At 40.8% G+C, this 16,567-nt stretch overlaps 2 protein-coding genes across 2 annotated transcripts; both read right to left on the bottom strand.

The window, feature by feature from the left end:
* Window positions 1-1,601: 1,601 nt before the first annotated feature.
* Window positions 1,602-6,501, bottom strand: gpr183a (G protein-coupled receptor 183a). The gene is made up of 2 exons (XM_053440393.1): window positions 6,249-6,501; window positions 1,602-4,542 (listed from the first exon to the last, which is right to left on the bottom strand). The coding sequence occupies exon 2, from the start codon at window positions 4,516-4,518 to the stop codon at window positions 3,379-3,381; it is 1,140 nt and encodes a 379-aa protein (XP_053296368.1). The 5' UTR covers window positions 4,519-4,542; window positions 6,249-6,501; the 3' UTR covers window positions 1,602-3,378.
* Window positions 6,502-7,841: 1,340 nt separating this feature from the next.
* Window positions 7,842-13,983, bottom strand: si:ch211-184m13.4 (uncharacterized protein LOC798560 homolog). Its single transcript, XM_053440696.1, has 4 exons — window positions 13,845-13,983; window positions 13,392-13,753; window positions 12,488-13,002; window positions 7,842-12,410 (listed from the first exon to the last, which is right to left on the bottom strand). Exons 2-4 carry the CDS (start codon window positions 13,738-13,740, stop codon window positions 12,246-12,248), a joined length of 1,029 nt encoding a protein of 342 aa, XP_053296671.1. The 5' UTR covers window positions 13,741-13,753; window positions 13,845-13,983; the 3' UTR covers window positions 7,842-12,245.
* Window positions 13,984-16,567: the final 2,584 nt, after the last annotated feature.

The following is a 16,567-nucleotide window of genomic DNA, read 5'->3' as shown; positions in this document are numbered from 1 at the left end:
ACAGGATGTTGAGGCAGTTGCCATATAAACAGGAAATAAGATGGTGGTAATAGACACTTCACGCTGATGCTGTGAGATGGTTTTACACCACGTCGACTTAATGGATGCAAAGCGCATACCTCAGGTGAAACGCTCAAGGTCAGCCCGGACCTGGAGTGAATACAGATGAACGTGTGTGATTAATGTGTGTGTGCGAGCTGGTTAGAGCCGTGAATTAGGACGTTTGGCTCAGAGAACATTGTGCAATCAAAACTTCTTCGCCCTGATCGCCCAACTGCTTGTTCTCATTCCGATTATAGATCATTCCAAACAGGAAGTAAATCATACTTTGCCACGACTTGTGTAATTTCCTGCCCGTGCCTTCAGACGGCTCGCCACTGTCTGATTGACCTCTTTAAGAGGTGACGTCTGTTTTGTACAGTTGATTCAGATTTGCCATTCTCTCTGACACCTCTACGTGATTGCTATATGATTTGTACCCCCCCGATTGTCACAACAGTGTTCATACGGAAGCTGCTCATCCAGTTGGATTCTTATTGCCGGGAAATAATTATCTATCGGCTCATCCTCTCGATGTGTCTTAAAAATCTCACAGCAGATGGTACTTTGTGCTCATTGCAAGATGTTGTTATGACAACAGTCTGTGATGTTTCATCTCCTTGTTACTTGTCATGTGGTTGCCTCAGTGAGTTCACCACTCCCTGATAAACAATAGCCTGTATAAAATGATTACAATATATAATATATATGCGTGTTAAGAACATTATATCAAGACATTGGGTGAAATTAAGACTTTTGTTATCTTCGACTGGATTTTTAGAGTATTTACATTTTGTCTGATGTCCAACAGACAAATAACATTTTAAGGAAAAGAAGAAGCTGCTCCTGTTTTGTTACGTCTGTCATTTTTTAGATTAGGTGCTTGATGTCTGTCAAAGACGTTTTTACTTCCTTAACCATTACCTCATTCTCCTGCTTTACACTGTCCTCTAGAGGTTGATGGTGGATACTACGCAACTGACTAAGTGCCAAATGTCTATTCTTATTCATGGATCAATCGATTTCACTGCATTTAATTCTATGAAATTTTAATCCATTGTAAAAACATTTGCTCAAACCTCACATTCTTCTTAGTTGTTAAGTAAAAAGTCTTAATGATTCAGTTCACACATTTATAGGATACACTGTTATAGAATATGATATCAAATGATTATATCCTGCTATTAAATTCAAAGTTAAAGATCTAGTCTACACATGCTTCAAGGTATAAAATATAATGTGCTTTTTGCTCATTTCAAAAGTTCCAGATGAATTCAGAATGGAGATCTCCAGCTTAGGGGTCTTAGTCACTTTCCATTGCTCGGCTTTAAGTCTATTCTGTCCCAAATTTTCAACTGGTAAAAAAAAAATAAAGCCAGCATTTATAAAGTAGGTAAAATCACATGAACTTGCCTAACTTAAATAAATATGTGTATTAGTTGTGTAGCTATAGCTTTGGTTGCTTACATTTCTTCAGTTTTTTTTTAATCACAATAAAATAATTTGAAAAATAAAAATAAAATTGCACAATGACACACATATACTCCGCCCATAACACTCACTCATTTTTAAATATTATTTTATTTCAGATGTTATTTTAATAGGCTCAAACATTTGAACAAATTCAGAAAAAAAACAGTTATTAACAGTTTCACTTACAATGAGTTTATAATTATCTGTGTTGAGGAGGAGGAGGAGGAGGCCTTCATGGCCATTCATAGTCTAGACTATATACTGTATATATATATGTCAGGTTCTTTGGGGGGTTTGCCGTCACAGTTGCCTCTTTGATAAGCAGTTTGTCGTTGAAGCGCAATGAATCCCGGGAAGGATCCACAAGTTGGACCATTCGCTTCTGTTGGACGCTGTATTTGTCAGCCGCATTTGAAGGAGCCGTTGGAATGGGACAGCCCTGTCGCACCACAGTGAATATCTTAAAATAAATGTGGGCCTTTTTTCGCAAGGGTGTTTCATAAAACAAGCATAAAACAAAATCCGGTCCACCTTTGGCACCTTTGGTTGAAACAGTATGTGGGTCAAATGAAAATGTGGTAATCTGACAGTGTGGGCCGAGACTGGGCCGAAACAAGGCTGCTATGTGGGATGCATGGGAGTGAAAGGTCCCATTACAACAACAGTAAAGCTTCTAAACAAGCCACCTTTGCATTTCCGCATCTTAATCAGGGTCATGTACCTAAAGTCAACACAGACGACACATCCATTTGACATGATGTGTGTGGCCCTCACCTCTCACCACGTTGTTCAGGTGAGTGAGCTACACAATCCTCACCAGAACAGGAACACTTGGACATACATCAGTGTGATAAGAGCTACCGTGACAAATGATGGAAACCATCTTTGAGAACAATTTATTTTACATCTACTTTAACATTGTAACTTGGTCCAGTCACATTTGTTAAAATGGAGGAGGCAGGGTTAATGGCCTATACTGCATATAGCCACCAGGGGGCAATCAAGACCCTATGACAAGATCTCGAGAGAACTGCAAAAGTAATCAGAAGGATATCAAAGGATATCCTTCATATATGTAAATGACGCCGTTTCGCCATACTTTGAACGACGCAGCTTACTTGGATGACACCACAGGAGGAGTATGGAGGCATTTTTGTTTTTTTCTGTATTTCTTTACGTTTGAAGAAGTACTCGCAAGTTACCTCAGTTGTATTGATTCGGCTGCAAGGCTGTTTACCCCTGAAACTGAAGTGTTTTGTGGACTTAAACACTTCACCCACCCCTAATTCACTATCTACTATAGTTAACTCTGCCGAGGGCTGAGTAGATAATGAGTGAATTTTTCATTTCTGGGTGAACCATCGTGTTTGTGTTCACGTCCATTTTAGCATCAGCAAACTAATTCTAAAGCAGCTGAAATGATGATGTGACTCTGCCGATAGTGAGATGATGAACCTGAGAAGTGAGAATTTACAACTGAACTGAATCTCAATGTGTGTGAATGTGATTTCACTTCCATCTTTACAACTCACTTCCTGAAAAAATAAAATAACAGATGAGGATGGATCCGTTGTGAGGTCTGACCGCAAATATTAAATCCTAGATTTAAAAAAGAAAATGTTGCACATGTTCATCAACGTCTCTTTCAGCTCCTTCTCACTTCAGTGTTCACTTTCAACATGCTCGACAGGACGCCTTATTTTATTTTTCAAAAACAATTTTCTTTTCCTTGAGATGTTGATGGAACTGATTTCCCCGGTTGCTTAGAGTCTATGATGACATGGTTGAGTTCATATAAATGTTCAGATCAGTTTGTGTGAGACCTGATTGGAACAGTCCCACTGAGAGGCAAACGTTTCTCACATCTTATTCGTCGTTTTGCTCGCTAACGTATATCCTCCTCTCTGTGAGCCTGTCGCTAGCTGCACCCGTTGTGGAGCAGTTGAGTTGGATCTTGTTGCCATCGATAATATCCTTGGAGGAGCCCTCGGGTGACGTCCTCACCACGCTGGAGAAGGACCTGCTGACCTGCAGCCTCAGCAGCTTCCTCAGTTTCCTCTTGTAGCCCTTGCAGGCGAAGAAGTAGATAAATGGATCCAAGCAGGAGTTGAGGTTCATCAGACACACGGTGATGTGCAGCGACACCTGGAAGGCTGTGAGATCGGCGCAGTCGGTGCCCGACACCAGCTTGCGGATCATGTACTGCAGGATGTTGATGTGATAGGGGCTGAAGCAGACGACAAACACCAGAGACACGCAGCAGATCACGCCGATGACCTTGCGACTTCGGCCCGACCTTTCTGTCAAGTAGTTGTTCTTGGCTGTTAGGTGGAGTTTGGAACATAAGACGGCGTAACACATAAGGATGGTGATCACAGGGATGACGTAACCCAGGAAGACAGCACCAATCAGTATAGTGGCAATGTGGTCGACCTTCTCAAAGTTGGGGTATTCCATGCAGGTGATGTGGCCGTCGGCTTCTTCGTTGGTCATGGGCATTCCGAGGAGGGGGAGGGTCTGCGCCAGGACCAGCAGCCAAACGCCAACACAAATGTAGCGCACGTTGCTGACTTTCCTGAGCCGGGCGAAGCGCAGAGGCAGGACCACGGCGATGAAACGATCCACGCTGAGGCAGGTCATGAAGTTGACCCCCGCGTAGGTGTTGATGTAGAAGATGAAGCCCGAGATCTTGCACAGAGACTCGCCCATGGGCCAGTGGAAGCCCAGAGCATAGTAGACGATCCTGAAGGGCAGCGACAGGGTGAAGATGATGTCGGACATGACCAGGTTAAGGGAGTATAAGGTGGTGGAGTTCATTTTCTTCATGTTGGGACGGATGACGTGAAGGGCGAGGCAGTTCCCGAGCAGGCCCACGATGAACACAGTACAATACAGAATGGGTATGAAGACCCTGGCGTAGTCCCGGTGGTCGTACAGGGTGTTGCAGGTGGAGCTGTTGTTGGCGGGCGAGGAGGTCAAGGTCACAGGTGCAGCGGTGGAACCCATTTTGGATATTGTAGGAACCAGCAGCTGCAAAAGTGAAAATAAAATGAGTTGATGCTTTGGTGAAACTCAGGGATTTTACATGGGATTTCTGTTTCATTTTAAGCATCAAGTTAAAGGAAACTCAGACGTGTAAAACCCCATTAAACTCCCAGTCAATGCTTAAATGAAACTCTTTTCTTCAACCCAGATCACAAGAGCAGGTTCAAGACTCGCTTTCAATAAGGAAGTTACTGTATTTTGCATCACTACGCACGACTTAAACAGCTATTGCCTCAAAAATAAGTCCTTTAGTGTGCTTGTTTTACTAAAGCAAGCTTTGATAGTTTCTATAAAATAGAGGTATATGATAGTATCAATGTGACCTATAATAATAGAAATTAATTTTGACAAATAACATATACTTTTCATTTAGTTCTAGTATTGAATAAACACCGTTTATTTGTATTATTATTTTTATTATCATTATTGTTATTATTATTATGTTATTATCATTATTAACATTATTATCATTTAGGTAACACGTATGTGTGCTGTAGACACAGAAGTTGTTTTTGTGGTGTGTAGTGCCGCCTTGTGGATATTTGTAGCAAAGCCTGACAGGGAACAAACTCCACTTGCATGCTTTTCACTAATTAAGATTTGCTGTCAGTAATGACATTGTTAAAATGAATAATAAATAAATTTCAGTTTAACAACAGCTTTAAAGCTTCTCTTTTTCCACTCGTCTTATTAAGCTTTTTTTTATTATGTAACTTGACGTAAAGAGAACAATAATATTCTAAATATATTTAGATTAAAGACGATACAAGAAGATGACAGGGAAGAAGAGTTGTTGTTTGAATGGAAATGCAACCGTCCCCTAAACTACTAACACGTTGTCCACTGATGCACCCCCACAGGAAAGAAATGTGTTTGTGAACCTAAAAGTGAGATGAAGGAAGTCTGTGAACAATAACACGCAGCTTTACTGTGATTCTGAATGCAGCTGCAACATGCACTCTCACATTTAAACTGTGAAAAAAACATGCGGTGTTGAAAGATGGCCTTGCAAATGAGGAAGTCTGCTTCCCAAGGGTGCCCTGCTTCAGAATGGCTGGCAGTCGGAAAGTCACATTGTTTGAGCCAAAAGTAAAACCCGCTCCCCCTGTGGCTATCTCCTTATGCAGCAGAGAAAACCCAGTTCCGGGCAAATTCAGGGCAAACATGCAACATCGCAATAATTTTTTTTTATATACATACATTTAGCAGGTTGAAATTTATAAGGTTTGAATCTCAATAACATTTTACTTTTCTTATGGGACTCATACATTATCAGGTGGTTTGCCTCAAACTGTGGGTTTCATTTCGGTGTGTTGCTTTCACTCTGTCATAAATAAGTATTTTAGCACAGAAATTGCCTGATAATTATTCCTTCTTTATTAATTTCAAACTACAGTAGATACAGTTTGTAAAGGTGCGATGATGAGATCAGATGCAGTTTTATTTCCCACTCTTTTTGCAAATTAGATTTCAAGAATTTCGCAGAGTACAGCGGATCAACCCATCACCAGCTAATTGACAAAACTAAAAAGTTGTCTTCTTGTAACAGGTCAGAGACAAAACACACACACACACACACACACACACACACACACACACACACACACACACACACACACACACACACACACACCCACACACACACACACACACTCACACGTTCCTTTCCCCAAATACTTTTACAAACTCACCTCTTGGATGGACTCTGCTCAAACGGATCCAGACAACATGGAACAAAGTTTGTCTCAACTGTTAGAGCTGCCCTGACACTCACCCCCAGCACGCCACACGGAGTGAGGACATGACACACAGAAATCAAGATCCGTATGTGCTGCCAGTAACCATAGTGACAAAATATCCTGTTGTAGCTCTCTCTCCCTCTCTTTCTCTCTCTCTCTCTCTCTCTTCACATACGCATGCTTGTGTCTCTACCTCCCCGCCCTCTGGTTTAACCTTTACAACTCTCTATCTCTCGGCAAATCACAATCTGGAGGGTGTCCAACACATTTTCATTAGTAATATTGGCCTTTTGAGGCATGTGCGACCTATAACGGGGGAAGAATATGCAACGGGCTGTGCCATGTGTTTACCCCCGGCAGGATGTGGCTGCAACTTGTTTTTCTTTATAAAGAGACTTATTTTGACTATAAGGCCTCCGTATCTATTTTTTGCATAATTTGACATGACTCAAATTCAAAACTAATCGGGAAATCTCCCTCCAGACAAAGACAAATGAGTGACGGCCAAAACTCGGAACTTCCCCTTTACTCCAGAAACACCTTTGTTTTGACATTTCAAGCTGAAGAATGACGTTCTGAAAGACGAGGGCAGCAGTAGTGACAGATTTTACTGAAAACAAAGATCTCGCTTGAGTTTGTGATGAATGTCACGTGTGTGGCAGCTGTTGCCCTGGTGAAGAAAGTATGATTTTTATGATATTTTTGACCAAAATAACCGGTAATTCTTTGATTGGGTGTCAAAAAACATCAGAGATAAAATAGAGGTCATGGTTTGAGATGTGGTTTCAGTTCAGACCCTAAAGAAACAAATTTGCTTTGGAGTGAGACATCAGAGACAAGTTTAAATGTAGCATGTCAAGCTTTGATTCTACATGAAAGGAAAAAGAAACAACTCGTTTATGTTTTCTTATATTAACTTAAAGAAATAGATCAATATTATCAATACTCAAATCAGGGTTTGCTATACAACTGGTGTTTTCCGTACCAACTCTGTGGTTTTCACACCTATGAATCTCTCCAGCTGCAGTACTCACTCTGTGTCAACACAAGCATGATGATATTTATTAAAATGTATCTGGACATTATTAGATTTCAATACTATTTTGATTGATCCATATGCTCAGTATTGACTATATTTCCCTCTCAAGGGGCCAGACAGCGGAAAAGAGCCGGAAAAATATTTCTGTTTAAAATATGTGGAATCTTGTGTTTGTAATTTTATTTGCTGCCAAATACAAATAAATTCATAGTCTGTTTTTGTGTTTTTTTATAACCACAACCTTCCTTTGTTGAAAACAAGCAGAGGAAGCAGTGTAACTTCCTCATGCCCTGGCCTTGTGGGTCTGACTCACCGGGCCTCAGACGGCCAGATCACACCCATCGCTGACAGACAGCAGCATGGTATTCTGCAACGGCTATTCATAGCACACAATGGGGCTGAATACCCCCCGAAAATGCTTGAAAACAAGTGGCACCTATAATACCTTTACACTCTGTTGTTAGATATGTGGGTCTCAATTCAACAGAGAAGAAATTATAACAGTATTAATAATGTCAATTTTATTTATATAGCACATTTAGAACAACTAAGAGGAACAACAAGAAAACAGCCCCGCGCAATACATCAAAATACCGATGGTCAAAATAAAAGGAAAATGAATCAAATGTAATAAACTCTGCAGGGAAAAAAAAGTTTCCAACTCGAATAGAAGGCCAAAGAAAATAGATTTTTATCAATGATGTGTGATAGAGTGGGGGCAGATGGAAAATGGAGTGGTGAGCTGTTCCACTCGTCTTCTCTGGTTATGAGCCTCATTTTAGGCGAGTCCAGGGGCAGCTGACTGGTCTGATCTCATATGGAGACATTGAGCTAGTTAAGGCGGTACCAGTCCATTAAGAGATTAAAAAAGTGAACCAAAAGCCAGTTGAGGGTCCAGCAGTTCAGGGTGTCCAAACACAATGACCCCAGTCTCGATAATGATAATAATACAGGAACTAAAGACTGAAGGTTGGTTTTTTGAAAAAAAAACTGTCATTTCTCAGAAAAAAAAACGTTTGACACCAATGTTGGTACATCCTGTTCAGAGAAGGCTTTGAGATCAAATCTTCAGAAAGGAAATTACCTGATTAAACATCAACTGCTCTATTGTGGGGTATGTTATCATATCACTGATCTCACTTGTTTTTTATCTGGGAGGTGGATGAATGTAAAATATTCTGAAGTAGTGTTATGATGATGCCCCCAATGCATTTAGGCTAAAAGTTCTCTTTCATGACTTTGAGCTGAGGTGAGGTGGTTCGGGCATCTGGTAAGGATGCCCACTGGGCGCCTCCCTTGGGAGGTTTTTCAGGCACGTCCAGTGGGGAGGAGACCTCGGGGAAGACCCAGGACTAGGTGGAGAGATTATATCTCAACACTGGCCTGGGAACGCCTCGGGATCCCCCCGTCAGAGCTGGTCAATGTGGCCCGGGAAAGGGAAGTCTGGGGCCCCCTGCTTGAGCTGCTCCCCCCGCGACCCGACCCCGGATAAGCGGATGACGATGAGTGATGAGTGAGTGAGTGACTTTGAGTTTACATTTAATATCTATTTCCCAATTAGGTTAGCCATGTTGCAACAATAACAAAACATGTAAAATGAAGTTGATATTTCAAACGTCAGATTCCGGGACAAAGAGAAAAAACAATAACATGATGTAGTCTACAGGACTTCAAGTCAAAGACACACTTCAAGACTTTACCCTGTACTGTATGTCAGCTGTATATCTAGTTTCATATTATAAGTGATCCAACTGCTGCTAAACATGGTACAAGTATAAGTTTGCTACAAGATTGCTGCCCTCTCTGTTTTTTTTCAATAAGCTGTTCGGATTAGATTGCATAAGAGGTACAGGAAACTTCTGCGGCTGCTTTTTATCTCTAGAAAAAACATGTTGTGTCAGAAAAATTTACATCTTACGGCTAACTTTAATTTCTACTGCAAGTTTTTTTATGACACAGAAGATCCAATTACAGACTAAATCAAACATCACTTTAAACAACCATAAATTATATGAACAACCTTTTTATAATAATTAATAAAATAATCCGTTTATATTTAACTTCATCTTTTACTTGAAGTCTTGTTAAGCTCTAGGTATTTGGCTTTGTTGGTTGAACTTTGCCTTGTGCTAAACAGATGTGAGGCCCTGTAGATGTCAGCACTTTAAAATCATGATCATGCTTTGATTACAACATCCATTGTGTTGGTGTGTGAACCCCAAACAGTTGCAGTGTAACTGTTTGAGTTCAAGTGACTGCAGTGACCTCTCACAGCGGGTCAGTGGGAACTGGCTGCACGTACAGCAGTGGGTGTGTTGTAATCACTGGCATGTGGCCGTTATTCCATTTAGTGCTGCTGTTGCCACTTCATAAGAAGTTCATAGATTTAAGCCAAATGAGTTCTAAATTGTTCTTTAGCCCTAAAGTAAAATTAAAGGTTTATTAGTGAGTGAATTTGAAATACCATACATCGTCTTTCCTCAATAACTTTTTTAATGATTATCATATAAAACCACCTCCTCCCAGACGAACAGTTCTCTCTTCTGGTCAGAGAGGTGTACTGCAGCTGTTCGAGGATCACCCAGAGAGGGGTAAACAGAGGAGGGGACGAGGTCAAAGGTTTGTATTTGACACCTGTTTAGTGAACATGAAGACTTGTGCTGCAATCAGTCAGTCACTTAATGGCAGCAAATTCTCTTTTAAATCAAGACATTTCTGAAGACAAACTCTAAAGCCTCAGCGATTATCTGTCTTTTTGACCTGCGGCTACACCTTCAACCGACCACAATGTAACTCTATCAGATACAATAGCTAAAGGAGAAGTGCATTTTTATCATCTGAATCTAAATTTTGTGTTATTTTAAATATGCTAAAGAGTCAAATCTAATATTTAAAATGTATATAATTAGATATAAAAAAACGAACAGTTTATTGCACATACAGTAGAAGTAGTGGCTAGAGGTGTTGTGATAACAAGTGATTATTATCAGATAGATTGGTTTACCGAAGGTAAAAGTAGCAACACCACAAGAAGCGCTCTTTACTCTTATATGACAGATCTTTGATACTTATATTGCATCAAATTGCATCACTCGTAAATATCAGTACATAAATGTGCTTGATTCTTTTCATAAAGATCCTTGAATTGAGAAATTGAGGAAATGCAACATTCAGTCTGCAGGATTTAGTGACATCCGGTGTGGGAGTTGCCTGTTGCAGCTGAATACCCCTCACCTCACCCTTCCCTTCCAAACATCAGAGAGAACCTGTGACAGCCTAAAATTGTCATAAAAACTGAAAAAGGTTTTTAGTTTGTCCAGTCTGGGCTGCTGTAAAAAACATGGCGGCCTCCGTAGAGAGGACCCGCTTCTGATGTAAATATTAAGAGTTGATTTTAGAGTTAAGAAAACAATTGAGATGATCACACACTAGTAAAAACATCCCTAGGATTATTTTATGTTTGTATTTCTGGCAGTACATCCCTTTCACCTAAATCGTACACGTCCCTCCACCAAGTAACGTTGTAATCCGTCCAGTAACTTTTGCGTAATCTTCATCAGCTCCATATTTACAAATTAAACATGCAAACCAATCAATGTACAAACAGACTGGGTTGAAAATGTAACCTCCTTGGCGGAGACCAAAATCCATACTTTCTCTACCTGCAGCCACGAAGACACAATTTAACGCAGAATTGAATTTGACAGAAGAAAAAATACAGAACATCTCTAAACTAAATTAGATTCAATAAACTATCAAGCAGATCTTTTTTTAAGATGAAACTTATAATCGAAGTTAATCAGGGGTCCTTTACAGCTAGTAGTAGTAGTATTAGTAGATTTCATCCGCTCTCCTATAGTATTATCTCTTATTGACTTAATAAGTGACATTTAAGGACCTTGGGTTCACTCGTCTTTGTGATCAGGCTCTTGACAAATGAATTGCCCAATGGCGTCAACACACACCAGTTATCACTCAAACCAGTTTAACACGACTTCATGACGCTCTATTTATGCACAATCCTTTCTGCTTCTGCAAGATCATAGGGAGTATTTCCAGAAACTCAGGAAACGATAGAAGTTAAATTTAAATGCTGAAATCTGCACTATAAACAGACAACCTGCACCTGCACCTGCTCAACCACACACACACACGCACCCACACACACACACACTTTAAGCAACAGCTCTACCACAAGGCGCGGGAGCCAGGAGGAGTGAGGCCTATGAGAGGGAGCAGGAAAGGTGGGTGAGGAAGTGGTGTTGGTATTTATCGACACACTCCCACACACACATCAGATGTGGCTGTAGAAAGAGAGATGTGTTCTCATTCTGGCAAACTTCTCGCAGAATGTAAACAGTTCAAATCTTGTTCTTATAAAATTCTTGATTGTAGGAGAGCAGATTACGTTCATAAGTGTGCAGTTTATAAAGTAAATTTATATTCAATTACACACTCCACTTCACGTATTCGTTTTTCTTCATGAAGGAAGTGAAAGCAGCTGCTGTGCATTAATGACCACAACGTTTTTATAAAGAGAAAAAAAGTAAACGTATTAATCATGGTTTGGAAAACACACGCACAAGAAAAGAGGTCTTTATCACACAAACTTTGCTTATCAAAACTTTTTTTTGCTGCCCTATATTACCACTGAGTAAGAAAAACAAGAATAAGATCATATGAAAAGGAAAAAGCAATCGATAAACGATACATTTCTTACAGAATTCTCAAACAAACATCATTTGGCTCATACGTTTTTTTTTTGTCTCTTCTGTTTTTTTCTACTACACATATTTACATGCGCAACTGTTATTTCCAAAGTGTGAAAACGAGAGTAGCAGAGTAAACGAGAATCTTCTCTGTGACACTGTTTGTTGGCACATCTCTATAGCACCCGGCTGTGGTTTCGTTCAGGTGTTGCTGCTGCTGTTTTCAGCAGTCATTTTTGTGGAGGCACCGGAAGTATAAAGATAGTCCTTAAAGAGACTCATCACCCGCTTCTTGTAGGTCTTGATGGCAAAGAAGTAGATGACTGGATCCAAGCAGCAGTTGAGATTCATCAGTGAAACCGTCATCTAAAGGGAGAGGACGGATTGTGAGGAAGAAAACTGATGAAGGATGTGTAAAGTCAAATAAAAACTATTTTTCCTACCTGTAAGGAGATCTTAAAGGCCCTCAGTTCCTCACAGCTCGGCTGGTGGTTGATCGTTCTGGACATGAACTGCATGACGTTGAGGTGGTACGGGCTGAAGCACGTGATGAAGGTGAGGAGGATGACGAGGATGATGGTGTTGGCCCTGTGGTTCCTCCTTGATCGGCCGGTCACCGTGCTCTGCCTGGCCGCCGCTCGAAGCTTCAGGTTGATCTTGGCGTAGCAGCCCAGGATGATGGCGAGGGGGCAGCAGAAGGAGACGGCGCAGGCCAGGAGCAGGAGATAAGGAGTGGAGCTGGAGCCTTCGAAGGTGAAGTACTCCATGCAGGTTCGTCTCCCCTGGTGCTCGCGCAGCAGGCTGCGGAACATCAGGGGAGCTGTCTGCAGAGAGACCAGAGCCCAGACCAGGCAGCAGACCCTGCGGACCACCCTCGCGCTGCGTAAACACTGCAGCTGGTGAGGATGCACCATGGCCAGATACCTGTCCAAGCTGATGCAGGTCATGAAACCAATACCTGGAAGAAGAATAATGGATGTAGGCGTGTCATATACAGAACATTCTGACAAAGCAAATTATTGATTTCACAGATAGAGACCAAAGATTATTGAAGCCAAATCAGAATCAGAATCAGAATGTATTTTGTGCCAAGTAGGTTTACACCTACGAGGAATTTGCTCTGGTTATTGGTGCATACAATGAAAATAGAACATAAAACATACAAACACAAATAAATACAACACACATAAGAAAAGCAAATGGGCTCAAAGAAGGTGAGGGTCCCATTCAGATAACTTTTTTATTTTTGCTTTACATCCGTAGCCTCTATGCTCGTCTATCCTGCTGCTCAGAATGGAAAAATAAAAGTCTAAACATGATTTAAAGACGTGGTTGCATTGATATTACCTGCATAGGTGTTTGCGAAGAAGAGAAGCGTGGTCAGTCGGCAGAGAAAGTCCCCGAAGGGCCAGTCAAAGTGACGGATGTAGTAAGTGATCCTGCCTGGCAGCGCCAGTGTGAAGAGGGTGTCGGAGAGCGCGAGGTTGACCAGGTAGATGGAGGTGGAGTTGAACTTGTGCTTCCTCTGGCAGATCACATAGAGAACCAGGCTGTTGCCGCACACGCTGATCAGGAAAACCACAGAATAGAAAATGGGGAAAAGGACCACCGCTGCTCTCTGGTACACAAACACGTCGCAGCCGCTCCGGTTCAGGGAGTTGGAGGCAGAGATCTGGGTGATGTTATCAGCAGCCATCCCACCTGTCAGCCTGGGGAGAGGACCACAGAGTAACTCAATCATTTCAAGCAGGACAGTGTGTATAGTGTGTGTACACAAAGGAGTAAGAGCATCATACTTACAGGAAGAGATGCGTTTACTGTGAGTGCTGCAGTGTCTTCTGGTTTTAAAGTGAACAGTGAGACTTTAAATCCCTCTGAAGAAGTTGTGTGAAGTGTTCAAATCCCACCTCTCCTTTCTGACATCATACCTCTGTCAAAGGTTGTCCTACCCTAACCCCTGCAGTCAATTCATGCACTGAGCTTAACAGGAAGCTTTAGGGATTGTTGTGCATTGACACTAATGCACAAAGAACCCCCATACATTTAACATATTTAAAAAAATACAGAAAATATAAAAAAGACAGTGTATGTGTTTTATAAACAATATTCTGGATTGTTTTATTGTCTTTTTCCTACTCTACATTTGTATTGTTTCACCCTTATTTGGTAACATTTGGATCTTACGTCTCATATCTCTTTGCACTGCCTCATCATTACCTTGTCGAAGGACGTTAAAGAGCACTTTATATAAAGATGGACTACATAGCAGCTCCCTAAAAGTGGAGCCAAAGTATCTTGATCGCCACCTGCTGGCTTGATGCAATAATGATTATAAAACCCAGGCTCCCCTATGTTAGTAGATGGTACATCGACCGAACAAATAACATTCAGTACACGTCAAATACATGTATCTGCAAATTGGTCAGTTAAGATGGTTTGTGTATTTCCAGTAAGTTTGTAAGATTACAAAAACTGGGGGGAACATCATGATTGGCAGCTGAGACTAACGTGTTATTGGTGGAGTGCATGTATCCTTGATACTGAGGCTCCACACCATGAAGGTGACTGCAATCAGACTCTGGCTCCAAATGCGCAACATGACACCCTTACACACACAAACACACACACACACACACACACACACACACACACACACACACACCAGCTAACAGCCACATGCTTCTTTCTTTACAATACAATATCTTAAGCAGAAACCATATCTGCACTTTAAATATGAATCTTTAACCTTGTGGGGCCACCAGTGATGAAACTGTAAGTGCAAACCTTACAACAACGGTCTACATGACTTGCTAATAGAAGATTCACTTCTGCATGTCACAGAGCATTGTGACGTCAAACAGTTGCGACATCAACGTCTTGTGTTGATGTCGAAAAATCCTACAAAAACTCAGAAAGTATGTAAAAATGCGATTATGACTAAGATACGACTACTCCAGGTTTTAAGTCAATTATTATTACTACCTACAATTGTGATGATCTGACATATAAGTGTGCTGGTGGTTTCACACTATATTTATACTAGTTGCTTTCGTGTCATTAATGTACGGACGCCTATTGCATTCACTTGAAAAAGAAAATGCCCTGTTTTTCAGAGATAATTATTTCAGAAATTCAGACCATAACTATATAATAACATTTTAAAATACTGCACAACATAATTATGTATAGTACATACCATGAATTTTATGAAGTTTGTTAGTCTTTTGTAGTTCACTGTTATTTATACAGAAGGAGAGTCTGGCAGTTTTAAGCGTCTCTTTACGTCATGGCGCTAATAAAAGAAACGTTGCCAAACAAAAGATTGTCTAAGAGTGCAACAGTAACATGTAGCCCGCTGAACAAGGGCTCTATCCGAAACGTCCATGTAAAATGTAACTTTCATCGAAATACTAGATATCCATTATCTCAGAAAAACAGAGCTTTTTTTTCTTCAAGTGAATGCAATACGCTTCCGTAATAATGTAATGTCAGAGCAGCAACAGTCTAATAAAACAGAACATGCAGTTGCACAACTTGGTGTCTGCAGCGTGTTCTGGAGATGGTGATACGTTGAGGTTTGATATTACGCTCCTGCCTCTGAGGTTTCTCAAGTTTGTGCTCTGTGTAGCTGAGGTGAACTCAGGCAGGCCTGAGGTGGAGCTGATGATGGAAGATACAGGAGGAAGCTGGCTCTTGATATAAAAAAAAAGCTCTCAAAATGCTATGATGTGTGAATGAATCACAATCAACAGTTTGTCACATCTCCATACACTGTATCTCAAGCATCAAAGAAACATGAACGATCGCAACTGAAAAATATATAAACGTTGCGTTAGATTCTGAGAAAAGTCCCGGTGGTTAAAGTGTGGCAATACGAGTGTGCTTCAGGCGAGGGAAAATGCTGCAGGTTCACTTCAGAAAACAAAACACAACTCGACTTGATTTGCATGTTACAAACTTGAACTGCAGCCTGAGTATTTTCTGTAAATACAAGGTACTAACTGGATTTTGACATTTGCTACAGACAGGGACAGAAGAGAGGAGAATCAGGGGGTAACTAGTATGTGTGTTTAAGGGAAACTAACAAAAGACACTAAATAAAATGCTCTGCTGAGAGCTCTCTCACCCTCCTTGTTGGCCCACATGTTTCTTATCACAGTGTACAAACAGGATGCTTTCATAATAGATATGACAAAATAAAAGGAACTAAACTGCAAAAGTGTGGCAGATTCAGTTAACACAAGAAGAAACACAAAGATAAACAGGAGGTTATGTTGACTCCCAGTGTGCACAGACACAAACAGTGACAACTACAGCAGCTACAGAAATCTTGTCAATAATAATAATGATAATAAGTAATGATAATAATAATAAAACACTTAAAACACTGCCAGGCATTGTACAAACTAAATGGTCTGTTGCATTGATAAGAGTTTGGCTTTTTACATCTGAGGGTTCTATGTAACTGTGTTGTTAGTGAATGTCTGCCATGGAATTACATTGTATGTTTGGATTAAGAGTTT

This window comes from Pleuronectes platessa, chromosome 14 (genome assembly GCF_947347685.1).
Source record: "Pleuronectes platessa chromosome 14, fPlePla1.1, whole genome shotgun sequence".
Taxonomy (NCBI): Eukaryota; Metazoa; Chordata; class Actinopteri; order Pleuronectiformes; family Pleuronectidae; genus Pleuronectes; species Pleuronectes platessa.
Note: the sequence above shows the minus strand (reverse complement) of the source record. Positions and strands in the feature narration are given on the sequence as shown.

Bases quoted from the DNA above. Each gene is read 5' to 3' on its own strand.
- gpr183a (XM_053440393.1), bottom strand. From the start codon at position 4,518: ATGGGTTCCACCGCTGCACCTGTGACCTTGACCTCCTCGCCCGCCAAC.
- si:ch211-184m13.4 (XM_053440696.1), bottom strand. From the start codon at position 13,740: ATGGCTGCTGATAACATCACCCAGATCTCTGCCTCCAACTCCCTGAAC. The intron at 13,003-13,391 runs GTAATATCAATG...TTCTTCTTCCAG, and splicing joins CTTCGCAAACACCTATGCAG to GTATTGGTTTCATGACCTGC. The intron at 12,411-12,487 runs GTAGGAAAAATA...CTCTCCCTTTAG, and splicing joins CCTTTAAGATCTCCTTACAG to ATGACGGTTTCACTGATGAA.